Here is a 26,574-nt window from a genome sequence, read left to right on the forward strand (position 1 = left end):
AAGGAGGACCTTCCTACTTATTTCCCATACGCTAGGATCTAAGCTTTCTTTGATATAGCTTTCTCATAAATCTTTGAATGGTGCTTTCTAATTTAGAAAGCTCTTTACTCCTTCAGTCCTGATAAAAATAGTCTTTGAATGCCTATTCAAAGCCAGGCATGGGGCAAGGCATGGTAGTGAAGTGATGGCAGACATCTTATTTTATGCTAGTAATAATCACATGAGACAGGTTATTATCTTACAGATGAAATTGAAGATCAAAGAGGTAACTTGCTGTCACAGGTAACTTATCTACAGTCATAGGCTGGTATGTGGCAGAGCAAGTCTCGAGCAAAAGTGTATCTGATTCCTGTATTCTTTTTCCTACATTCCATTGCCTCCTAAAAGTGGAGATACCAGGCTTCAGACATTAAGGTGGAGTTATTGAGTAGGTGATATTATCTTGGCAATGTAGTGGTCTTTCTGGGATGCAGGTGGATGTAGGGCTGGAGAGAACTGATTTTTTAAAAGGAAGCTTAAAGAAGAATGCCAGGTCCCATGAATAATATGAGATTTGGGGCTATGGGACAGTAGCAGGGGGGAGGTTGGAGATCCAAGAGCCTGCCTCCTGTCCAGCCATCTAGTACATCATAAGCAATCTTGGGTTGTCTCTTGGAACGGTGTTCTCTGACAGTTCTGATTCTTGGTTTCCCTTCTCAAGCTTTAAGGCCCTGGAGGGCTAGGTCCAGTTCTCCTATACAGGGATAGCAGGACTCAAGGGAAATGAGGAGATGCTGAGTAGAAAGAACACCTATTACAGGACAGGGGAGAAAAACAGAAAGACCTTAGTGTTGGCTGAAGGTGGAAATAGAGAGAAAGCATGCAGAAGAGAAGGGTCTCGGGACTAGGATAAGGATAGGGTCATGGGGAAGACAGAACTGATGAGGAAAGTTCCGCATAAACTCAGGGGTGGGATGTGTGCGTAGGGAGCCGGCTGCCATTTAATAATTATTTATTGAGTACCTACAGTGTTCCCAGGCACTACTCAGAGGCTGGGGAATATATTGGTTGAAACAAAAAGAACAAAATCTCTGCCCCATGATTAGAATTTGAAAGTGGAGGTGGGGGAGAGAAGGAAGACGAGAAGAGAAATAAATTGATGACATAATCTCATCAGTACATTTTAAAATGCTATGACAGAGATACATGGTGCTAAGAACTGATGGGAACATTTGGCCTACTCGGGGCAGGAGCAGCAAACCCTAATGGGGCTGGGAGAGGTTGTTGAGGTGAGAATTGGTGGGTTGGTGTCTCTCAGTCCCGCTGGTAGCACTCTACCTGCAACAGTTCTGCCAGCACAAGGGTTGAGGGGTTTTAGGCATGGCCGCCAAGGAGGGTGGATGTAGGCTCTGAAGGGTGGGTTGGGAGGCTTGTGCAGAGGGACATCCTGTAGGGTTATGGCTGTGGGTGCCCTTTGGCAGAGAGAGTTATTTTGGAGGCTTGGCTGGCAATACAGTGGGCAGATAGCAGGGGACTGCTGTCCACTGCCTCCTTTGGAAGAGCCTATTCAGATTGGCCATCTGCCTGACCCAGCCTTGTCACTGCTCTCCCCAGATGCAGCATATAGGCAGCCTGTACATTTATAGATAATGAAACTGAAGCTCAGAGAGGTCACCTATGAGGGTCACACAGCTAGTAAAATGGAAGCCAGGTCTCCTGGCTCCTGACCCAGCACTCCTCCAGGACACTGGGGCTGCAGCCATATTGAGTCTCCAGAAGGACAGGAAGGAGTGCATGGAGCCTGGCTGTTGACCACTAACCATGGATGAGGCTGACAGGAGGGATACTTTAAAGGTCAGTGGTTATCCCAAGCCCACTTTGAGATGATGAGGAGACAGGGAAACTGAGTTAAACTGCAGGATGTCAGATCTGAACAGGGGACCGCACCTCGCCTAGACACAGGGGCCTTCAGAGTCGCAAGGGCTCTCCGGAGCCATCCGCTTCGTCCAGTCATTTTCCACAGGGAAAGGCTGAGGGCCGGAAACGCGACGTGACCTTGCTCCGTTGTTTCTGAAGGGAAAGGTCCCCCTAGAACAGGCACTGCCTGCCCTCCCAGGCAGGGACGAAGGGCGGCCATAGCGCCCTAGCCCCGGGCCTCTGCGCGCCCCCCGGTGCAGGGGGAAGACCAGGCGCTCCGCCGCGCGCCCTCCTGGAGGAAACGCTTCCGCCCGCGGGACCCCCACGGCCGCGCCCCGCTCAGCGCCGCGGCCGACACGCTCCCGACAGCATTCCGCGCGTCCACCATGGGGCCCGTGCCGCCTCCGCCGTCCCCGCGGAAGATCACGCCTGAAGGTGAGCGCAGGCGGGCGGGGCGGGGCGCGCTGCGCCGCTCCGGGCTGGCGCTGTTAACGCGGCCGCGGGCGGGAGGGCTCCACCGGCGAGCTGCGAGCTCGCTAACCCGTCGCTCTGTGTTCCGCGGCGGCTGTCGACTCCTAGTCCGGACAGCGGGGGCGCGGAGACTGGAGACCCCAGCAGTGCGGACCTACTGCTGAGCCCGCCTCCCGCCCCGGCTCCTTCGCGGCTGTGCCCGCGGCTCGGGGTGAGGGGGCCGGGGCGCAGGCGCTCCGCGGCCCGCCGTCCGCCGGCTCGAGGCTTCCCCGCGCCCGTGGCTGGCGGGCCGGCCCTGTTGCTCCACGCTGCTCGCGCCCACTGCCGCTTGCTCTTACTGCTTTCTCAGGTTTGGGGCGCTTCAAGCTTGCAAGCACGCCGCAGATACCTTGCAACCCGTCTCCCAGGGGGTCGCTCCCAACTCACTGCGCAAATGCCTTTCTCTCTCTCTCTCAGCTCGCTCCCACTATCTCTACGGACACATGCTCTCCGCCTTCCGGGACTAGCCACAGCCCCGGAAGGCCAGCTTCCTCCTGCTTGGTTTCACAGGCTCGGATAGCCCTTACCATCCTGCTGGTTCCCCCTTACTCCCAGGGCTCCTAGTCTCCTCTCTCAGAATGTACTCGTCTACCCCTCAGCATCCCGCTACCCCAAGTCCACCGTGTGTCCCTTGTAAGGCTCTCTGGGATGTGTCTGGGTTTCCTGGTGGTGTGAGGCAGCCAGGTCGTCCATGCTGGTGGGTCTGCGGCAGGGAGAGGAAGGCAGCCGGAGATAGACGGACTCCGCTTCCCGTCTTCTGCATCTAACAGGTCTGGACCACACACTCCACCGGAGACCAGGATGCAGCACCAAGGGCTGGGGTGGCCCTTCCAAGGAAAGGGCGCTTCAGACTTCCTTGCTTGGGTTATTTGGCCTTCTGGTTTCTGTCTGTCTCTTGGTTGCACTAGATGGCCTACGTCTGCTTTTGGCAACCCCCCCCCTTCCCCACCGTTTTCCCTCCCCCAACTCATCCGCACCTTGTAGCTGCTGCCACACCTTCAGGACCTCTTTGGGGCCTGGGAGACGTAGACGGCCCCAGTCTTTCTCACGATGATGAACCTGGGAAGAAGGAAGGCTCAGGTGGAGATTCTAGAACCTGGTTTAAGTTGAATCCCAAACGTCAAGCATAAGCATGGGGAAATTCAGCCCTCCTGCCCAGTGAGAGGTTGCAGGCAGGTCAGCTAGAGGGAGAGCCGATGTCCTGTGGTAGCTCTAAGCCCAGGTGGCAGTGGGAATTGCCTCCTGCCCCAGCTGTAGCGTCGAGCTGCTGCTGGGCTGGAGGGAGAAGGATCTTTCCTCTGGGGCAGAACAGAGCTAACCATGAACTGCCAGCTGTGCTCCCAGTATTTCTTCCCTTGCTGTCCCCCTCTGGCCCACTTCTTTGATAACCCCAGCCCTACAAAAATGTACCTAATGAGTGGATTGAGTATATACTAATACACTGACCTTAAAATCTGGTTTGGGAAAAAGGTAATCTGAGGCTTCCTTCCCCTGATCTCCTAGCAAGAAAATAAAGCTTCCCCTTTAGTGAATCATGTCCTAGGTCCAGGAAATCCAGTGTTCTTGAAGATTGTCATTCTCCTGCTTGTCCCCAAACTGTCACCGTAGTTCAAGGTGCTTTTGGTGTTCAGGAGCTGCCTCCAGAAATTCCTGAGACCTGCCCAGTTTCAGTTGCTTTCCCCAGCAGCGTGGTTGCCTCTAGGGCTGAGGGATATAGGTCCTGGTTTGGTAGGAATGTCATTTCCAATAAGTTCTTCTTCACCCACATACTTCTCCTGCCAAGGTGCTTGGAAGTATTTGGAACCCAAGTGTAGGGTGAGTTGATGGAATCCAGAGCTTCTCCTAGTGAGAGGAGAGGAAAAGTACCTGGGGCGTGTTACCTGGAGAGTGGCCAGTACAGTGCCAACCTTCAGGTGGCTGAGCAGCTAGTTTGCAAGCTGATGATTTGGGTCTGAGTAGGGGCTAGGCTATCAGGTCGGATAAAGGGTCAGAGAACCCCATCTAGAAGGAGTGATGGAGTCTGGGGCAGTGCCACACTTACAGCCTTCTGCTGCAGAGTGGTGGGGCTGGGTGGGCTTCCATGCATCTGGACAAGATATTCACCTGCCCTTGCTCTCATTGTTGCCTGCCCTTCCTGTCTGTCAGGCCACTGGCAATGGAGCTGGAGGAGTTCTTGACCAGAGAACGAGTCAGATGGAGATAAAAAGCCCCTGTCTCTGGGTAATGGATGTTAAGATTATGGAGGAGCCCCAGATTCCTGTGATTGATGAACTCACAATCAGAGACCATAAGGCCATCTGATTCCTTCAGGGAACTCTGATGGGCTAGCTAAGTGGGAAATTTAGTCCCAGCTTCTCTGTGGCTTAACCCTATCTTAATTGGTTATATCATAAGCCAGCAGCTAGCAGGACCCAGGTCTGTTCAGGGTATCTTGGGATATATTTCAGCGAGGTTATGCATACAGTGATGGAAGGTTCTTGTCTTGGTGTATTTTCTGCCTCACCATCAGTATACTTTTTATCTGGAGACTCACCAGTGACCCATACCCTCCCCACCCCCATCAGCTTCCTGTGTCTTATCAGGTCCCTTCTCAGCACTGTACTGGCTCAGTGCATCAAGAATGGGTGGATGGGTGTGTATGAGTGTTGAGTGTGGGTGTGTATATACCAATAAATAAACTGGTCTTGAGGCAACATACACATGGCTCTGGTCTTTTTTTTTTTAAACTTCAAACTTACCTGATACATCTAGCTTATTCCACAGTCCTAAGGGCTGTTGTATGCTGGAATGTAAATATCAGAGTTTTTCAAACTTGTAGTTAGTAACCTTCTGTTTACTTATATAACCGTGGAATTGATAGGTTAATGTTTGGGTTACTTGTGCCAAGGGAGTATAGGAAAAGGAGTGAGGAGTCCTAACTGCTGGGATTGCTTTATCTCCTTCTCTTCCTCTGTACACACCTGCTTCACTATTCTCATAGCCTTTCACACTGATGCCAGAGGATAAGTAACTCTATCCTAAACACCCTTCAGTCATGTCACTCTGCTGTGCACTTTTGTAGCAACTCCCCAGCACCTCTAGATCTGAGATCCAAGTCTTTGGGGCAGGACAAGAGGCTATCGTGATGTTTTCCCATGCCCTGTCTCCCTCTCAGGCTTCCCTGGTGGCTCAGAGGTTAAAGCGTCTGCCTGGAATGTGGGAGACCTGGGTTCAATCCCTGGGTCGGGGGAATATCTGTCTTGAGTCAGCCTAACTCAGAAATGTGTCTATCCAGCCCCGTCACCAGAAGAAGGCAGCACAAATACGTTTCTTGCCTTTGCAGCTGTGAACTTTCCAGACCCACTTCAAGCGTCACCTGGGAGGCACTGCCTGCCTCTCCTCAGCAGAATTAGGTAACCAGCAACCCTTTTTGACCCGGGCACTCTGTGCCCACCACAATATTGCCTAGTCATCGTCCTCTCTAGTCTTTCCCACAGGGCTGTGAAGAAGCTCCTTTAAGTGAATCCCATTGATCTCATGTGTCCCTAGATGAATATACTTGAATGAATAAATGAGCTAACATTATCTCAGAGGGTTTTTATGAGGATTATTATTAAATCTAAAAATTGAGAACTTTTCTGTGCCAGACACTGTTCTAAGCATGGTAAATGTATTAGTTCATTAAACCTTAACAACCCTGTGATGTATCATCATCACCATTTTATAGAACAGAAAATTGTAAAGCTGAGACCATGTAACTGGTATGATATAGCTATGTAGAAGTTTGTTAAAAGTTCTGACCCACTACCAGTATATGCTCTTCTTTTGAGTGAGCTTGAGCCCCTACCTTGAGGCTAAGCCCCCCACCTGCCTTTCTCAGACTTTCATCTTTGCCACTCCTACGGCACTCGGTTCCTCTGCTCTTTGTGGAGACTTCTTTCTTTGTTCACTGGAATGGTGCAGTCCCTGATGGCAGCATAATACAGCCTTGCATTTTCAAGGGGAACCATTCCACCGATGATATGGGATGGCAGAGTCCATGGGCACAGACGGCAGGATGAGAGCAAGACAAAGAAACCTTTGATTCCAGGTGGCCAAACAGGCAAGGGAAGTTGCTGGCCTAGTGCCTGCAAGCCTCTAGCGGTCCCCTACTACCCTCTCAATGATGAAAGGTAGACTTGACCAACTTTGGTGACCAGTTGGCTAAAGGAGTGAGATCTGAAGGATTTCAGGAAAACTGCTGTTTCTCAACATTGCCATCCACTGGGTGGGAAATGTAGATGAAACAGGCTTATGTGGAAATGTGAACTTGACATTGGACAGGCTGCGTTTGAGATGAGACCCCGACATCGTGTTTCTATCAGCATTTGTGAAAAAGAAGACTCTAGGTTTCTTCCCTTGAACATTTTTCTTTGCTCCTCTTAGGAATGTACCCAGCATAGTGAGAGGCAGAGAATCTGAATTTGGTGTTTGCCTGTGGCTGAGGGGTGAGGCACAGCCATAATCACTGTGGCGTTTGGAATTCCCATCTGGGTCTAGGTGGTACGCCCCTAGCCATGACCCTAGTCCAACCCCTTCAGTTCTTCCTGAGCTTAGCTCACCTCCAGGTGTCTCAGCCCTAGCCTGGAGCCCAGAGGCCAGGAATTCAGACAAGTCCAGGGGACGTGACATGTTAGCTCTTACCCATGAAATAGTAAAACTGAACTGAGGGGGCTTCTCGGCTCTCACCCTCCATTGTACCTTCTTTACCTCCCTCTCCAGCTGGTCAACCACCTGCAGCACTTTAAAAGGTTTTTCACTGCCAACTCGGTTACCCAAGGATGTTTATTAAACTGCAGCAAATAGTACTCTAAGTGTTCCACAGTTCATACCAATCATCTAAACACTCCAAGAAGTTCCTCTCTACACACTGTCAATTGGTATATCGACTTCAAATAATTCTTATCTTTGTATTCTAGCAGATTCCCTAAAGTTCATTATTAGGCAGCATTTGATTAAGCCTGTTTGATTTATTGCAGGTGCTTCCACTGGAGACCAAATTTAAGCTGATTTCCCTAAAGAACTATCACTCATTACTCATTAATTGGAGTTTTATCTGTAATTCAATGTGAAACTTAAGTGTCTGTTAATTTAAGAAAGTCTCTGTGCTTTGATGACAAATAAGACTCGGACATGACTGAGCGACTGAACTGAACTGTGCTTTAATGACAAATGTTTATCCCCTGAAAATAATAAATGAGTCTAGGCTCCAGTTTGCAAAACTTTGCCATTCACACATGTGTCCAGTTCAATTCAGTCACTCAGTTGTGTCCAACTCTTTGCAACCCCATGAATTGCAGCATGCCAGGCCTCCCTGTTCATCAGCAACTCCCAGAGTTCACCCAAACTCATGTCCATCGAGTCTGTGATGCCATCCAGCCATCTCATCCTCTGCCATCCCCTTCTCCTCCTGCCCCCAATCCCTCCCAGCATCAGAGTCTTTTCCAATGAGTCAACTCTTCACATGAGGTGGCCAAAGTATTGGAGTTTCAGCTTTAGCATCATTCCTTCCAAAGAACACCCAGGACTAATCTCCTTTAGAATGGACTGGTTGGATCTCCTTGCACTCCAAGGGACTCTCAAGAGTTTTCCCCAACACCACAGTTCAAAAGCATCAATTCTTCGGCCCTCAGCTTTCTTCACAGTCCAACTTTCACATCCATACATGACCACTGGAAACACCATAGCCTTGACTAGACGGACCTTTGTTGGCAAAGTAATGTCTTTGCTTTTGAATATGCATCTAGGTTGGTCATAACTTTTCTTCCAAGGATTAAGCATCTTTTAATTTCATGGCTACAATCACCACCTGCAGTGATTTTACAGTGGAAGTGAGAAATAGATTTAAGGGACTAGATCTGATAGATAGAGGTCTTGATGATCTATGGACGGAGTTCGTGACATTGTACAGGAGACAGGGATCAAGACCATCCCCATGGAAAAGAAATGCAAAAAAGTAAAATGGCTGTCTGGGGAGGCCTTACAAATAGCTGTGGAAAGAAGAGAAGTGAAAAGCAAAGGAGAAAAGGAAAGATATAAGCATCTGAATGCAGAGTTCCAAAGAATACCAAGGAGAGAGAAAGCCTTCCCCAGCGATCAATGCAAAGAAATAGAGCAAAACAACAGTATGGGAAAGACTAGAGATCTCTTCAAGAAAATTAGAAAATTAGAGATACCAAGGGAACATTTCATGCAAAGATGGGCTCGATAAAGGACAGAAATGGTATGGACCTAAAAGAAGCAGAAGATATTAAGAAGAAATGGCAAGAATACACAGAAGAACTGTACAAAAAAGATCTTCATGACCAAGATAGTCACGCTGGTGTGATCACTCACCTAGTGCCAGACATCCTGGAATGTGAAGTCAAGTGGAATGTGAAGCTAGTGGAGGTGATGGAATTCCAGTTGAGCTATTTCAAATCCTGGAAGATGATGCTGTGAAAGTGCTGCACTCAATATGCCAGCAAATTTGGAAAACTCAGCAGTGGCCACAGGACTGTGAAAGGTCAATTTTCATTCCAATGCCAAAGAATGCTCAAAGTAAAGTAATGCTCACACATGGGAAATTTCAGCAAATTGTTTCTTCCAGGTGGGAGGCTCAAGGACTTAAAGACTGAGAAATAAGTATACAATGACAGTACTTGACAATCAACCCTAATAGCCATTGCTGAGAACTGTTCATTTGTAAGATTATGAATATCAACCTCAAATTCCAATTGAAATGATAATTGAGAAGAAATAAACTTATCCAGCAACCCAAGAACCTATGAGTTCCTTAGTCGAGATAAGTGTCTTTCTCTTGGTCAGACCATGACCACTTACTGGGCAACTGAATGCGGTGGGATTGTATCCCCCTAGGAGCTTGGAAGGTGCCAGGGCCAGAAGAAATGAATCTGATGGGAAAAGATACCCCTTGAATGGGTAGTTCGATGTTTGCGTTGGATAATAAGAATGAATAATTTGATACCCACACGTGTTACCCTCCTCATCTCCAAGGGCAATGAGCCACGGAGAGCTAAGAGTTGTGGCAGTGACCTAAGTATTCCTCTCCAGTCTTTCCAAGGAGGTAAGACTGTCCAACTGAAGAAAAATGCACAACCTAACAACTGAAAGGTATGTTTTACTTGGGGGAACTTACTGAGGACAATAGCCCAGGGGAGAGCCTCTCAAATAGCTCTGAGGAACTGTTCTGCCAGGACATATAGGAGTTTTTGCTAAAAATAAAAATATAGTCAAATGTCAAAGATTACTGATAATCACAAAAAACAGGCATATCACATTAATGATTTTAGTGCCTTTCTATATATGGGAATATGCAACAGTCGGGGCTTATTGGCATTACCCTTTACATAAGCATCTTAACAGTCTAGGGCCAGTATCTGAACCACATAATGCTTTCTGTTATTTTCTCCATCCAGGAAATGGGTGCACCTTGCCACTACAGTGTCTGATGACTTGATGGCAGGCAAGATTTATTTACTGAAATGGAAAACATTCCAGTAAATGGAACAGCGAATGGAATACACCCCTTGTCCACAGCGTAAACACAGTGACATAAACCCAAAAAGAAAATCTCACAAATGGGGAAAGATTAGGCCAGTTTATGCTTCCCGGTAGACCCATACCTAGCCATGGAGAAACCCACCCCCCGCCACCCCCCTCCCCCCCCCCCCCCCCCGCCCCCCACTCTTCTGTGCTCTCGCCTGCATTCTGTGAGCCTGCTCTGAGGCTTGCTTCTCCTGTTGCTTACGCAGGGTTTCTAGAGAAGCCTCCAGGAGCAGTGTGTTGTCTTCCCTCTCCAGGATCAAGTCAGGAAGATAGGTGTGGTAGAGATGGTGCAGCTGGGGCCGGAGCTAGTGCAGGAAGGGCATCAGGGCCTGGCCCTGGCTGATAAAACTGGGTCGAGTCTGTTGTGAAGGGCCCGAAAGAGTTGAGGCTGGAATGTACTGCACTCTGAATCCCCTGACTTCTGTAATGATTCTGAAACTTATAATTTGCAATGAGCCAGACACAGCCTGAAGCAGTCGGAATTAATAGTTTCTAGTCTGAATTGACTAAATTATAGCTGAATTCTAGCTCCTGATGCTTTAACAATTAACGTATGTGATCTCTATCCAAATCCTTCATCTCAATTCTCCACCCACCTTCTTCCCCTCAGGAAGCTAGTCTTTGGAAAATGGCATCCCATATGGAGAGATTCCTAGCTTCATTTCCTTTGATTGTTCTTTATAAACCCCTTGCTCCCAACCCTCAACGAAATTGGCTTCATCCTCTGAGCTGTAGACAGGGACCAGAATCTCTGCAGCCTGGAGTATTGGAAGAGTGTGGCGAGAGGGCATGCTATTTGGCTTGGAATAAAGGGATAGTGTCTGACTCCAGTCACCCTGATTTGATCACATCCCACTTCCTCACAGGACTCCTAATGGTGCACCAGAGGAGAGGCAGGAATTAGAGAGGGGAAACCCACAGATTCCAGCTCTATACCCCTGTCTGCTGGCTGTGTTCTGAGTGCTAGGAAAATGAACATGCTCAGTTAATTGAAAGGGAATGAACCTAGTGGGATGGAGTGCAGGAGACTGTGAATAGCACCTATGAACTAGAGTGCAACAGAATGCTGAATGAAATTTCCTACGTGTCCCCCAAGGATTTCCGTAAAATCTTGTCTTTGCCCAGCCAATGAACCAGACATGGCTTCCTTTGTAATGGTGAAAAAAGGGTTCAGGCACCTCGTGACCACCAGCAGTGTGGTGCCTCGGATGCTTTGGGAGCACCATCTGCTTCACAAGCCCTGGCCCTGCAACGTGTCTGGACCACCGAGGTGGAAGAGGCTATAGCATCAGTCATCTCCTCCTTCTATATCACAGACACTCTTCTAGCACCCAGTCTTTATTTATTTTTTAAAAAAAGAAATCCAAATAAGTTAGCAAAAAAAAAAAAAAATATACAAAACAATGGCAAAACCACACAATGCTTAGTTAACAAAATTAATCACCCCAGGAGCCCCTGCCCCCCGCCCCGCACCTATCCCTGGCAACTTCAGCACAGAGACCTTGGTCAGATGGCAGCTTTACAAACAACACACAAAACAAAACAAAACATAAAACCACTGGAAGGTTCCCAGGATTCACTGTAAAAGCTTGGCCCCCCCAGTGACTTGGGAACTGGATTATTCCTCTCCCTTATCTCAATTCAGGGCAGGCCCAGCCCAGCCACTGGCATAGGAAGAGACGAACAGGAGATGTGCATAGTCTGTCCAGGTCAAGACGCTGTCTTCATATCTCAAGCTATCTTTTCAGGGAGTGGATTTGGAGGCTGCATAACAATCAAAGGGCAGCTCCTGAGTTGCCCCCTGACCAGAGGGCTTACACAAGGGGGCACTCTGGTCCCTTGATTTATCTCCCTGGAAACAGAACTGCCCTCTTGCTCTAAGGAGTCAGCTAAGTGAGAGCATTCTTTCCCTCTCTGGGTGGCAGGTTAACCTTAAGTGGATGAGGAGGGGGTAGTCTGGCATTTGTCAGCCCCAGAGCTGGTTTCCTGGCATCAGAAAAGCCTGGCTTAGAAGAGCCCTGCTGCAGAAGTGGTGGCATCTGTGGCCAGCTGGGGGGGGCTCTCATGGATGCCCATCCTGGCAGACAATCTCAGTTTGGTATGGTTTCATCTGGGAAGGCTGCAGTGACATCCTCCACTGTGATGCTGTCCACGATGGAAGTGAGGGAGTGCAGATTGTGGGCATCTGTAGGGTCCGCTGGGAGCAGATGATCTATAAGGAGAAGGTAGGAAGATGTTACCTGGTTGATGAAAGGATCGTATGACCAGAGTCAGCTTTGGAGTAGCACAGGTTTTCCAGGACAGATGGGTGAGAAAAGCTTGGGGTTCTACTCCACAGCCCATGCCTTTCCTAATGCTAGGTGCACACGTGTGTGTGTGTGTGTGTTTGAACACCAGTGTGCCCTCTGAAATCCCCAATGTAGTTAGAATTTGGAAGCAGCTATTCTGAGGTAGAGCCAGAATACTGTATCCTGGGAGACTGGAACTGCCCTTTGCTGGCCAGTTTTGCAGCATTGACTCAGCAATTCCCAGAGCAGGGACACTGTCCTCTCTGTGGGGAAGGTCAGCCACCAGGCAGCAGCCGGGCTGTTGCAGGAGGCCTAGACAACTCCTTAGCGAGTCAAAGCTTCAGAGAGGCACAGGGCCTTCTAGCCCACCATGTGGGGCCCTAGTTTCAAACACCTCCTAGAGAGGCTGAGGGAAAAGTACTGGAGCAGGGAATAAGGGAAGAGGGAAGAACTGGGCCTAGAGACAGACTGCGTGATTTGAGTCAAAGCAAGCAGGGTCCTGGTCTCACTTACCCCCTGGGTTGGGGCCAAACTCCAGTGCGCTGCCCCACTGTGGACTGCAGGAGGCGCTATGGGAGCTGCATTCACTGGGCACCTGCAAGACAGAATGGAGGCCCGGGGTTAGGGCACCACCATTCTTGGCAGTGTCTCTTTTGTCCAGTCCCAGTGGCCAGAAGTGCCTGTGGTGGGGTTGGAGGGAGGCTCACAAGCTGTAGCCCTCCAGCCTAGCACACCCCCTATTTCAGAATCTTCAAAATTACCTCTTTTAATTTGGCCACAGAACCCCTGCTTCAAGGCCTTTCCCAGCACCCATCCTGGGGTGATTCTGCCCCTAAAGAGTGCTCTGTGGCTTCCTGACTCTGGGATAGGGGTGAAGGAGGCAGAGTGTCTGGCCCAACCGGGCCCACTTCTGTGCAGGCCTGTTGGGGTTGCATGAGGGAGGCTGAGTGGGTTTCCTCTCTGCTCGCCATACCCAGGATGGGGTTGACTAAGGGGCGAATCAGTCTTCTTAGGTACGCTTGACCTTGCCTTTGAGGCCCTAAGGCCAGACGCTGGGGTTAACCTTCCTCCTCGTCCAGATGACTCTGGACTTGCTTCTGGACCCCTCCTTCAGGCCTGTGCCACCCCCCTCCACATGCCTCTCCTCCCGGTTGCCTTTGTCTTGTCTGGAAAGGACACGGGGACACAGGAGGTCAGCTGGGCGGTCCAACTGTAACAAAGGAAAGGCATCCTGCAGCCTCCGAAGACCCTGCCTGGCTCCTGCTCCAGCCATCTGACTGAGACCACGATGGGTCCCCTGAGGCTGTCCAGATGCCTCCTGTGCCCCCGTCCCCGGGCAGGCGGGTGGGGTGGCCACTTACCCCTGGCTGGGGTCCGCCCCCACCTCGGTAGCGGAGATCGCGCTCCTCCTGGTTGAGGGAGCTGAGCAGGGCCTGCAGGCGCTCTATGTACTGGATGGCGCTGCGCAGGATCTCCACTTTGGGCAGCCGCTGGTTGGGGTTGAGCAGGGTGCTCCTCTTGAGGGCCTCGAAGGCTTCATTCACTTTCTTGAGTCTGCGCTTCTCCCTCAGAGTGGCGGCGCGCCGCCGGTCCACAGACACCGACTTCCTCTTGCACACCTTACACGCCCACGGCAGGCACTGGCCCGGGCAGTGCTCCGCGGGCCCCAGCCCCTTGTCTTCAAGGGGCACGCGAGCCTCAGGGCTCAGGCCGAGCTCAGCCCGCTCGTAGCCTGGCGGCTCGAAGCCCTGGAGGTGGACAGGCAGGTAGTTCTCCCCGTCATAGAAGTGAGGTTCCTGATAGAAGTAGGGAGAGGTCTCATACAGCTCCATGGGGTCAGCAGAGACTTGTTCCTGCCACCAGCCCCCAAGCTCCTGCGGCCCCTCACGCCAACTGCTGGGTGCCATTTAAACCCTCCCCGCTGGCATGGAACCAGAGATAAATATAGCTAACGCCACAGAAACATGAGCCCCACTCTAAGCTGTTGCTGCACATCAAGACGTTTACAGTGGATTAGACGTGATTCCCCTTCCCTCTCCCCCTGCACACACCACCCCGGCCCCTGCCCCAGCCAGCCTACCCCTAGCTGGCTCCTGCGCACTGGGAGGGAGGCCACAGGGTGTAATCTGACTAGTTTTCATTTCTCGACAGCCCCCGTGGGGGCCGGGGAGCTGGGGGAGGACACACATTCTCCCCTCATCTGCTCCTTTCAATTACTCCTAGCTGGGCGGCCTGCCTGCTGCTAGCCTCAAAGAAGAGGGGTGGGGTGGGGGAAGGACAAGGAAGGAGCAGGCTTAGGCTGGAAGGGGCCATAGGAAGTCAGTCTACTCATCTCCCTGCTTCCTCATAGCGCCTTACCCAGACTGTATTGGTGAGATGAAACTCTTCAAAAGATTCCCTTTCCAGAGGGTGACAGCACTTCAGTTTGCAGACATGTATGGATACTCAATGTCCAGGGTAAAAAGGATTGGCAGATGGATTCAACTTTTAAGTATTCAAAGCAGTTTTGACATCATATATTTCTTAGATCTCATGTGATTGTGGATAAACTGAGGCAAAAGGAATTTTTCAGTCTTGTTTTCTCTTTTTTGGTAAGAGTCAGTGGAAGTTTTCTCTTTAATACAGCTGACCAGGGTTAAAGCAGAGATTGGAATTTACAGTCTACACATCACCATCTTCCCCACAGTGGCAAAGGCAAGGTCTATTAAGCCCTCTGTCTCCTCTCTGACTGAATCATTTATCTGTCTTCCCATGTCACCTTTTCAACTTGTTTCCTACCCAATTTAGACACCAGGATTCTCCTGGCTCCTTAATGTGGGTGAGGAGGGAAGGAGAGAAAGCAGAGACCTTCAAATGCAGTTTAAATATACCCTCTCCTTGACCGTTTGGCTGGGTTGCTCTGGTCTTCCCATCTGAGCCATCAGCTTTATATATACCACGCAGATCTCAAATGTCAGGTGGAGGAGGGACTGCTTAATCTTTGGGCTTCTCAGTCTGTGATCATCTCTCAGCTGATGCTTTGGGGTCTGAGGGAACAATGATCCCAATACAGTAGGCAGGCCTCAGAGATCAGCAGCGAACAAGGCTCAGTCTTAGGACTGAAGAATCATAGGGATGCCCAAAGCAGTGTCTCTACCCTTGAGGACCTTCCCATCTAGTAGACCCTGCTGGCCACCTAATTCCCTTCCCAGGTAGCCATTGTCCAACATCTGCTGACTTCCTAAGGCAGCCCATTCCACGGATGAGCAGGAAGCCCTTCTGGGTTTTAAACTGCAGCCTGCACCCTGAATCTTCTATCCTTTGATCCCAGTTTTTTTGTCCCCTACGACACTCTGGACTTAGCCTCATTTCTTGTCAAATGACAGATGAGACTGATGTTACAAGTTCCAGCTGGTGGCAAGGATAATAAGAGGAAGAAGAACTGTGCTGGAGTCTTGGGGAAGACTTCACAGGGGAGGTGAGATCTGAATAGAGCTTGAAAAATGCAGCATTCCACCCTCTCTTTGTCTATGGTAAGGAGCAGAAAAATGTTGCTATCCCAAAAATGTGTCCTTTGGGATAAGGAACAGAGGTGAGGAGGGTACATCGCTAGACTTTTTTTTTTTTTTTAAACCCAAGCATGTTGAGGGGAAGCAACAAGGCCTTAATTTGGTTTTTGGTTTTACTAGTGTAATAAAAAGTGGCAGTATAGGAGCTATGGGTTGTAAACTTTGCTTTGATCCTGACCAGATAGGCTGATAGCTGTGGCGTTCCTGATAGCTCAGTTGGTAAAGAATCCACCTGCAATGCAGGAGGCCCTGGTTTGATTGCTAGGTCTAGAAGATCCGCTGGAGAAGAGAAAATCTACCCTCTTCAGTATTCTTGGGCTTCCTTCATGGCTCAGTTGGTAAAGAATCTGCCTCCAGTGTGGGAGACCTGAGTTCGATCCCTGGATTAGGAAGATCCCCTGAAAAAGGGAATGGCTATCCACTCCAGTATGCTGGCCTGAAGAATTCCATGGACTCTATAGTCCATGGGGTCACATAGAGTCAGACACAACTAAGCAACTTTCACTTTCAGATAGGGTGAAGAAGAATCTATTAATATTTCTAACACCCCACCAAGAAAAGAAAAAAGAAAACCCTTGCCTCAGTTTACACTCCAATTTCGAGTGCTGAGAAAAAAAGTGATGTTGAAGTTACTATAGAAACCCAGAAATTGCACTGTTTTGTCCTTTTGGGATCCAGTCTGCCACACTCTTAAACAATGTGACCTCATCCTCTAAAAATGGAAGCAGGAGAATTGAGCTTGTTCTGTGATTACTTCTAGGATCTTAATAGACTGGTTCCAACTGGGAAAAGGAGTACATCAAGGCTGTATATCATCACTCTGCTTATTTAACTTATATGCAGAATACATCGTGGAAATGCAGGGCTGGATGAAGCATAAGCTGGAATCAAGATTGCCAGGAGAAATATCAATAACTTCAGATATGCTGTTGACACCACCCTTATGGCAGAAAGTAAAGGACTAAAGAGCCTCTTAACGAAAGTTAAAGCGGAGAGTGAAAAAGTTGGCTTAAAGCTCAACATTCAGAAAACGAAGATCATAGCACCTGGTCCCATCACTTCATGGCAAATAAATGGGGAAACAGTGGAAACAGTGGCAGACTTTATTTTGGAGGGCTGCAAAATCACTGCAGATGGTGATGCAGCCATGAAATTAAAAGATGCTTGCTCCTTGGAAGAAAAGCTATGACCAACCGAGACAGCATATTAAAAATCAGAGACATTATTTTGCCAACAAAGGTCCATCTAGTCAAGGCTGTGGTTTTTCCAGTGGTCATGTACGGATGTGAGAGTTGGACTATAAAGAAAGCTGAGCACTGAAGAATTGATGTCTTTGAACTGTGGTGCTGGAGAAGACTCTTGAGAGTCCCTTGGACTGCAAGGAGATCCAACCAGTCCATCCTAAAGGAGATCAGTCTTGAGTTTTCATTGGAAGGACTGATGTTGAAGCTGAAACTCCAATACTTTGGCCATCTGATTCGCAGTGCTGACTCGGAAAAGATGATGCTGGGAAAGATTGAGGGCAGGAGGAGAAGGGGACGACAGAGGATGAGATGGTTGGATGGTATCACCGACTCAATGGACATGAGTTTGGGTAAACTCTGGGAGTTGGTGATGGACAGGGAGGTCTGGCATGCTGCAGTCCATGGGGTTGCCAAGGGTTGGACATGACTGAGCAATTGAACTGAACTATCTAGTTTGTGAGTGTGGATACTGTGCAAATGTTAAATTACAGTGCAAGAGAGATGTTTTAATTCAGCAGTAAACATGGGGTCATGACCTATTGCACATGAGTGGGTTCATCAAATGAATGTTTCAGTTTATAGAAAATCAAAACCACCAAAGGCTGGAGTCTTTGTGGAAGGGGAAGAGATCCCTGGATTGGATCTTGGAGAAATGGTAGGATTTGGATGAGGAGAAGAGGGCAGAGGGATCATTGGGTAGATGAGCTTGTATGGAGCTCAGGGTTCAAGTAAGTAAATGACTGGACAAGCCTGCACAGATGAGAGGAGGCCCACCTGGCAGCAAGGAAGGACTTGAGGCCAGGAGACCACAACAGGAGACCATGACAATGACACAGTGCAAAGTGCCGGAGACCTGCAGAAGCCACGCAGACGAGAGGGTGGGGTCAGCTGGGAGAGGATGCAAGTTTCAGCAGGTAAAGGGATGGTACATGTGCACGATAGGGGAATCATTGTTGTATTAATGAAAGGGCACCTGGCACATGGAAACACCCCTAAAATGTTCATTCCCTTCCTTGTTTTATCCCCTCCTCCACTCCTGGCCTCTCCCTCAGGCTATTTCTCTGGCTGTCTTCATTGTCTCCAGGGGACCAGAACAACAGGAATGAGAGAGGGGAAACATGACCCCATGCCATGTGTGTACATAGTTATTCATTCACTTTTTCATTCAAGGATTACGTAATCTGTACCTTGTGCTGGAGTCAGAGTCACTAGTGTGAATAAGACATGGTCTTTCTGCCATCTCCACTTCACCCATGGGAACATGATTGTACAAAGTCGGTGATAATAGAGTAGGCTAGAAACAGTGCTTAATATAATCCAGAGAAGGAATTTATTCATTTATTCCTTTCTCTGCTCAACTCAGTTTCCTGAGAGCCTACTCTCTCTCATTCCCTGGGCAAGACTGGACATTGGCAAGAGTGGCAAATAACGTCAGTTCCTGCCCTCAGTCTGGGTGTGAGTTTAGCCTCATGTCTGTGTATCACTTGCTTCTGACCAAATGTGAAGACAGGACTGGGAGATGAGGGTGACCTTGTGTCTGGGTTTCAATGAATCCCTGTCTGTGGATGTATTTGTGTATGTCTGTCCAAGTAAGTGGCTTGTGGACTACGTTAAATCCCAGCTGTGAGGCAAAGACCCTTCCAGGACTGAGAAATTAGGGTGGCCCAAGTGTCTCTGACCTCAGAACCCTAATGGAGAGACTGGCCCTTTTCTCACCTTGTTCCTCTCTCAGAGCTGAACTGTGGAAACCTTGCCCCTAGAGGCCCCCCCCTGCATATTCGTCTGCTCCATGCTAACCACCCTCTGATGGATGGGAACACATTGGTGCCAAGCACAGAACAGCCTTTGTGCTCTGCCACCAGTGGTGATCCATCAGCTCTAACCTGACAGCAGGGCGTCAGGTCTTAATCGCTACCCCTGCTGGCGTGGGCACTCAGGGACCCCTGCTCTGACTGTAGCCTCCTCCTCTAGCAGTCCTGCTTCCTCCAGAGGAAGTCCTTGTCCCTGTCCAAGGCTCCAGAGCCAGGCTGTTTGTGCCCCTACCCTGACTGTCTCAACTTGATTCTGTCTATTTGCATGCTGGGCTGATCTCATTTGCATGGTACTGGTTGAATTTCAAAATGCTCAGAGATCCCTTTCACCTGCTCCTGACTCTTTGTTTCTGCATCTGCTGCATACCCAGTCCCAGCTGTCTGATTCCCAGGATCTTCCAGTCCCTACTGACCTCACAGCGGGGCTGACCTGGGCTGCTAATTTGCTTGACTTACATCAAAGCAAGTTTCCTATCCCAGAGTCTCACATGCGTAGGTATAAAGGATCAAGGAGGAGGTTCTGGAAGGGTGGGAGCCTCTGGTTTCTCCAGACAGGCCCCACATTTTGTTTGCCTAGGCTAGTTCTCTGGTATTATGAATGAGTACCAGGTGGGAGCTGGGTGGCAGAATGCACGTGCATTTCAATAGGACTTAGATGCAAGAACATGGCATGCAAATCAGCATTATTTTTAGGACTTTGTAGCAGGGTGAGAAGAGATCACAGAATCATAGAACGTCCAAACTGTGAGGTAGTCTAAAAATCAGTGCACCTTCTTTTTATATATTGGGTGCACAGAGCACTAGTGTCAGAAGTGTGAATGATGTTGGCTCTTAGCCGGAGTTTAGGCCTCAGAGCTGAAAGAAGATGCCTCCTCTCCCTCTCTGAGGCTGACAGGTGAAGAAGTGTGCTTTGAATACACGTGTTCCAGGTAAGCCTGAGGCCATAGGTGGGAGGCAGCAAGGGAATTGGAAGTGCTCTAGGTTTCAAATAGAGTGTTTAGAGAGCTATTGGGAGAGGTGGTGATGGAAAAATGAATAGAAGACAGAAGAGAAGGGTGAGACAATTGGCTGGAGAGACCAGGGGGAGTCCTGAAGTCTTGAGAAAGAAGGAGAGGTTTGGACGCAGATGGGAGTCATGGTGGAGAAATGAGGGGGAGGGGAGGGCTCCAGGCCTCTGGAGACAACACATTGTTTCCACTGAGAACTGAGCATCAAATTACCACTGGGAAATCCGTCCCTGCCTGGAATCTGGAGATCAGGGCCAGGCTCATTCATCAAGAATCTCTGGTGTTGGGGTGGGGAAGTGCAGGTCTGGAGGTGGTAGGGTCCTCCGGAAATGAGGGTCATGGAGAGGTGGTTGGTAGACACAAATTGCAAAGCGACTTTTTAAAATAAATAGAACAGGGCTTAGCAGAGCATGTGGCAGTGTAAACCTAAGGAACTTGGGGAAAATATAGGTGAGGATTTCATATGAGTAGCTCATGCTTCTGTGAGGGCTTGACCTTCAGCTCCCAGTTGAGACAGTTCAGGGAAAGAGGAAGAGGGAACCCTAGATACGGAGTCAGGGCACGTTACTGTCCCCAGTTCTGAACTCTCCTGTTTGTAAATCAAGATGCTGGATTGAATGATTCCAGTGGCCCTTTGAGAGGTGACATTCTTTCTCTGACACAGCATGTGGGGCTGTAGGAAGTACTCCTGGGGTCGGGGTAGAAGGACTGTTTTGAGTGTTTAAATCAGATGTAGCTCTAAAGATCGATTCATAGGGTCAGAGCAGGCAGGTTTCCTTGGCTAGTCTGTCCTTTTCCCGTCTCTGCTATGCTCCCATACTCAAGCTCACTGAAGGGCAACTGGGATGCTCTGTGGACCCACTTCAGCCTACCTAGAACTACCTAGCATGTGTGTGTCATACTCATCTCTAACAGCACACCCCACCTGTCCCCCTTCTCTTCCAGCCGCTCAATTCTCTCCTCCCTGTGGGCTAAGAGTCCTAGCATGCCACCCCACCCCCTCCTGCTCCCTGGACAGCTTCTATTTCTGCCTCTTTGACGAGTTGTGACATATTTGGGAGCAGCTGCTGCCTGGGTGGAAGTGCTTTTGCTTTTCTCCCAGCTCTATCTTCTCCTCCCCAATATCTCTTTCAATAGCCACCACTTCCCAGAATTTGCTCTCAGACCCTCCCTGAATTCCTCTCCCTGGAACTCAGGCCCCCAGCTTTTCCTAGGTTCCTGCAGGCATGGCCAGGGCTGTAGGCTGATATGGAGGAAGCTCTGTAGGATAGGAAGTCAGGTGGCCAGGTGTAGGGAACAGATCTTTTCTGCCAAGCCCCAGGTTGTTGTGGTTTGAGGCAAATTTTTTCCTCCTTTGGGATTCACTTTTCTATCTTTAAAATGGGGAAGATGAGTAATGTCTTCCCTACCAGCTGTAAGTATTTGTGCCACCTATTAACTGTAGGTGACTGATGCCACCATTCAGTAGTTCCTCTCTACCTCTTATCCTTCCTAACCCAATTCATCAAAAACCCCTCAATCTCTGCTCCCTTCTGTATCTTAACAATTCCTAGCTTCACACAAAGCCAGAAATTATTTAAATTTCCACTAGTTATAGCAAGAGCCTCACAAAAGAGTCACACTTTAGCAGTAAAATAAAGAGTACTCTAAATCTGCTTTTTAAACGTTTAAAAACAAGCCTCAAGCAAAGAGTCAAACTAACTTCCTACTAGAACAAAGTCTAACACTCATCAAAGGAATATGATAAAACTCAACACTCAATTATATAAAATTAATATCAGTTATTCAATCAAAAGTTAGTAGGCAGCAAAGAAGCAGGAAAAAAAATGTGACCTAAAATTAGGAGAAAATTTTCTCCTATAATCACGAGAAAAATCAGTAATTGGAATAGACCCAGAAATGATAGAGATGATATATTAACAGACAAGACCATTAAAAGGGCTTTTAGATATGCTCAATATGCTTAAGGATTTAAAGAAAAACGTGAGCATAATGAAGAAAAAAATAGAAGATATAAAAAGAAATAAAAATTTCACTGGTGGAATTATGTATTAGTCTGCTTTGGCTGCCATAACAAGATAGCACAGGCTGGATGGCGTAAACAACAGCATTTTATTTTCTCGCCGTTCTGGAGGCTAGAAGTCTGAAATCAGAGTACCGGCATGGTTGGATTCTAGTGAGAGCCCTCTTGCTGGCTTGCAGGTTGCTGCCCTCATGCTGGGTGCTCACATGGCTTTTCCTTGAAAGAGAGATCAATCTCTCTCATATTTCTTCTTATAAGGGTAATAATCCCATCAGACCAGGCCCCCACCCATAATACCTAACCAACTCCACAGCCCCATCTTCAAATACAGTTACATTGATTACACTGAGGGATTAGGGTTTCAACATATGAAGATGGCGATACATTCAGTTCATAACAGATTAGACATTGCAGAGAAAGATTTAATTTGAATCTGAATACAAAGTAATAGTAAAAATTAAAAATGAAACAAGAAAATATTTTTAAAAAGAGCTTCAGTGTCATGTGGGACAGTATCAAGTGGATTAATATGCATGTAATTAAAGTTCCAGAAAGGGGCAGAAAAATATTAGAAGAAATAATGGCTAAATTTTTACAAGTTTGGTAGAAACTATGAACTCACAAATCTAAGTCACTTAATGAAGGATAAACACAAAGAGAACCACATCAAAGAGCATCATAATCAAAGTTTTGAAAATCAGTGATAAGAGAAACATTTTAAAGCAGTCAGAGTAAAAGAGGCCTATTGTGTATAGAGGAATGAAGATTGTTAAAAGCTGCTAAGTATTACGAGGGATACTATGAAGGACAGAAGACAGTAGAACCTCTTGAAAGTGGTGAAAGAAAAGACAATCTATCAAACAAGATTCTGTACTCAACAAAACATATCTTTTAAGAATTAAGTAAAATAAAGACTTTTTTCAAACAAAAATAAGCTGGCAGAATTTATCACCAGGACATATTTACTATAATAAATGGTAAAGGAAGTTCTTCAGGCGGAAGGAAAATGATACAAAATTGAAACTTGAATTTGCATAGAGGAATGAAGAGCATCAGAAGTGGTAAATGTGGGTAAATATAAAAAGACTCCTCACTGTAAAATTTCTTTAAAAGATAATTATCTATTTAAAACAAAAATAATAGGAATGTATTTTAGAGTTTATAACACAAAAATGAAATGTAAAATGACAATAGCAAAGAGAATGGGAGGTGAGAAGAGAAGTATACTGTTGCAGGATTCTTACTTATACATAAAAGTGGTATAGTATTAACTGAAAGTATACTGTGATAAGTTAAAAATGAATACTGTCAAATCTAGAGCAACTACTAAAAAATAAAACATAGAACTATAGCTAATACATCATTACTGGAGATAAATTAGAATATTTAAAAAAACTCAGTTAATCTAGAAGATAGGAAAAGAAACAAAAAAGAATAAATAGGATAAATTGAAAACAGTTACCAAGGTGGGAGACTTATATCCAACCATATCTATAACTGCATTAAATATAAGTAGACTTTGGCACAAATACACAGATAAGTTGAGAGTCAAATGATGGGAAAATATATACAATGATAACACTAATCATAAGAAACCTGGAGTGGCTATATTCATATCAGAAAAGTAGATTTCAGAACAAAAACTGTTACTTGGGATAAAGAGATACATTATACAATGATAAAGGGCTCAATTTATCAAAAAGCAATCATCTTAAATATATATAACAACCCCTTTAAAATAAAGTAAAAAAAATGCATAAAGCAACATACAAAAAAATAAAACTGAAGGGAGGAATAGACAAATCCAAAATTTTAGCTAGAGATTTTAAAAATCCTCTTTCAGTAATTCATAGAACAAGTACATAAAATCAACTTGGAAATAGAAGACTTAAATTTATCAATCAATTTTGCCTATCAACATTTGTAGTATATTCCACCCAACAGTAGCTGCACATGGTTAAGATATGCTGTACCACAAAACAAGTCTGAATAAATTTAAAAATACTGATAATAAAGAGCATGTGCTCTGAAAACAATGAGACTAAATTAGAAATCAATAACAAATTTCTAGAAAATCCCCGAAATTAAACTTTTAAATGACTCAGTTCAGTTCAGTCATTCAGTCATGTCCACTTCTTTGCAACCGCATGGACACCAGGCTTTCCTGTCCATCACCAATTCCTGGAGCTTGCTTAAACTCATGTCCATTGAGCCAGTGATGCCATCCAACCATCTCATTCTCTGTCATCCCCTTCTCCTCCTGCTTTCAATCTTTCCCAGCATCAAGGTCTTTTCTAATGAGTCAGTTCTCATCAGGTGGCCAAAGTATTGGAGCCTCAGCTTCAGCATCAGTCCTTCCAATGAATATTCAGGACTGATTTCCTTTATGATTGGCTGGTTTGATCTCCTTGCTGTCCAAGGGTCATTATTTATTGAGCCCTTTCTTCTAGGCCCTATGCTAAGTGCTAGATAACCTGTAATTCATTTAATCCTTACAGTCATTCCATAAGGTAACTACTATTATCACCATTTTACAGATGAGGACCCGGAATTCAGAGAGGGTAGGCAGCTGGTGAATTATAAAGCTAGGACCAGAAACTCTTATCTATCTAAAGCCAAAGCCCAGGTCATGATCAGTATGTTATTTAATAATTAACTAGTTAGAGCATTTGAGACAGGTGTTCCAAAGAGAGCCCTGTTGGGTGTATGGGTAGGGGACTGTGTGACTCAGTTGTTGAGTTGCCACTTGCCTCCTTACCAACTCTCCACCCTCAGTATTACCCTCATGCTTGGTGCTCAAGCTCCTTCCCCATGGAAAGTCTCCCATTGGATGTTTCCTTGTGTTCTTCCCCACCCCGATTCCTCTCTGTTTTAGGGCTCCTCTGTCCCTAAGCAGCTTTCTCCATGGCAGGCTCACAGGCCTTTCTCATGACGTCTATCTAGACTGGACTTTCCTGGTGATCCAGTGGTTAAGACTCTGCACTTCCAATGCAGGAGGTATGGGTGTGACCTCTTGTCGTGGAACTAAGATACCACATTCCATATAGTGTGATGGTAAACAAATAGATGAATAAACTCTTCACAAGTCTTCCCGGCCTTCCTTCTCTAGGATTCCACCTCCTCTGCTTGCACTTCAGTTCAGTTCAGTTCAGTCACTTAGTCGTGTCTGACTCTTTGCAACCCCATGAATTGCAGCACACCAGACCTCCATCACCAACTCCCGGAGTTCACTCAGACTCACGTCCATCGAGTCAGTGATGCCATCCAGCCATCTCATCCTCTGTCGTCTCCTTCTCCTCCTGCCCCCAATCCCTCCCAGCATCAGAGTCTTTTCCAATGAGTCAACTCTTCGCATGAGGTAGCCAAAGTACTGCAGTTTCAGCTTTAACATCATTCCCTCCAAAGAAATCCCAGGGCTGATCTCCTTCAGAATGGACTGGTTGGATCTCCTGGCAGTCCAAGGGACTCTCAAGAGTCTTCTCCAACACCACAGCTCAAAAGCATCAATTCTTCGGTGCTCAGCCTTCTTCACAGTCCAACTCTCACATCCATACATGACCACAGGAAAAACCATAGCCTTGACTAGACGGACCTTAGTCAGCAAAGTAATGTCTCTGCTTTTCAATATACTATCTAGGTTGGTCATAACTTTTTTTCCAAGGAGTAAGGGTCTTTTAATTTCATGGCTGCAGTCACCATCTGCAGTGATTCTGGAGCCCCAAAAAATAAAGTCTGACACTGTTTCCACTGTTTCCGCATCTGTTTCCCATGAAGTGATGGGACCGGATGCCATGATCTTCATTTTCTGAATTTGAGCTTTAGGCCAACTTTTTCACTCTCCACTTTCACTTTCATCAAGAGGCTTTTTAGTTCCTCTTCACTTTCTGCCATAAGGGTGGTGTCATCTGCATATCTGAGGTTATTCATATTTCTCCCGGCAATCTTGATTCCAGCTTGTGTTTCTTCCAGTCTAGTGTTTCTCATGATGTACTCTGCTCGCACTTATGACTTCCTAATCTTAGCAGGCCTGCTTTCTGCCCCAGGGCTTTCTGGATCTTTTCTCTGGGCCCTGAGCTCCAAACAAGCCTTGAGACTACCCATGTTCCTGAGACAGCCTTCTCAGACCAGACCCACTATTGCTGGTCACCTAGACCCTTGAGGAGTTAGAGTATCCCCAAACTATCCAGACTAGTCAGACTGCCTGGATTTTAATGTTAGCATTGTCAGTTTCTAGCTGTGTAAGTTGCTTGACCTCACTGTGCCTCCACTTCTTCATGTTTAACAAGGATAAAAATAAGACCTGTGTCATAAAGTTATTTTTTGGGTTAAATGAGTTCATATTTATATGAATGCTTCTCATGTAGTATGTACTCAATAAGCTTTATCTACATGATTATTATTGAGCCTAGCCATGACATGTAGGGCCACCCAAGACGGATGGGACAATAGTGGAGAGTTTTGACAAAACGTGGTCCACTGGAGAAGGGAATGGTAAACCACTTCAACATTCTTGCCTTGAGAACTCCGTGAACAATATGAAAAGGCAAAAATATATGGCACTGAAAGATAAACTCCTTGGGTCAGTAGGTGCCCAATATGCTGCTGGAGAAGAGCAGAGAAATAGCTTAAGAAGGAATGAAGAGGCTGAGTCAAAGCAGAAACAATGCCAAGTTGTGGATGT

The 26,574-nt window shown here is 47.1% G+C and overlaps 2 protein-coding genes across 2 annotated transcripts in view; one reads left to right on the top strand and one right to left on the bottom strand.

Annotated features, from left to right (window-relative positions):
* Positions 1 to 2,873, top strand: part of PPFIA4 (PTPRF interacting protein alpha 4) — a 36,226-nt gene extending 33,353 nt beyond the window's left edge. Inside the window, exons 28-29 of the mRNA XM_052653407.1 lie at positions 2,157 to 2,331; positions 2,824 to 2,873. Coding sequence (XP_052509367.1) covers positions 2,157 to 2,331; positions 2,824 to 2,873 — 225 coding nt within the window. The remainder of the gene's footprint in view (positions 1 to 2,156; positions 2,332 to 2,823) is intronic.
* Positions 2,874 to 11,329: 8,456 nt separating this feature from the next.
* On the bottom strand, positions 11,330 to 14,201 carry MYOG (myogenin). The gene is made up of 3 exons (XM_052653881.1): positions 13,622 to 14,201; positions 12,774 to 12,855; positions 11,330 to 12,184 (listed from the first exon to the last, which is right to left on the bottom strand). Exons 1-3 carry the CDS (start codon positions 14,165 to 14,167, stop codon positions 12,063 to 12,065), a joined length of 750 nt encoding a protein of 249 aa, XP_052509841.1. The 5' UTR covers positions 14,168 to 14,201; the 3' UTR covers positions 11,330 to 12,062.
* Between the last annotated feature and the right edge of the window lie 12,373 nt (positions 14,202 to 26,574).

This window comes from Budorcas taxicolor, chromosome 16 (genome assembly GCF_023091745.1).
Source record: "Budorcas taxicolor isolate Tak-1 chromosome 16, Takin1.1, whole genome shotgun sequence".
Taxonomy (NCBI): Eukaryota; Metazoa; Chordata; class Mammalia; order Artiodactyla; family Bovidae; genus Budorcas; species Budorcas taxicolor.

Coding starts and splice junctions, on each gene's coding strand:
- MYOG (XM_052653881.1), bottom strand. CDS start 14,167: ATGGCACCCAGCAGTTGGCGTGAGGGGCCGCAGGAGCTTGGGGGCTGG. Junction 12,856..13,621: donor GGGGCGGACCCCAGCCAGGG/GTAAGTGGCCAC, acceptor TCTGTCTTGCAG/GTGCCCAGTGAATGCAGCTC. Junction 12,185..12,773: donor GTTTGGCCCCAACCCAGGGG/GTAAGTGAGACC, acceptor TTCTCCTTATAG/ATCATCTGCTCCCAGCGGAC.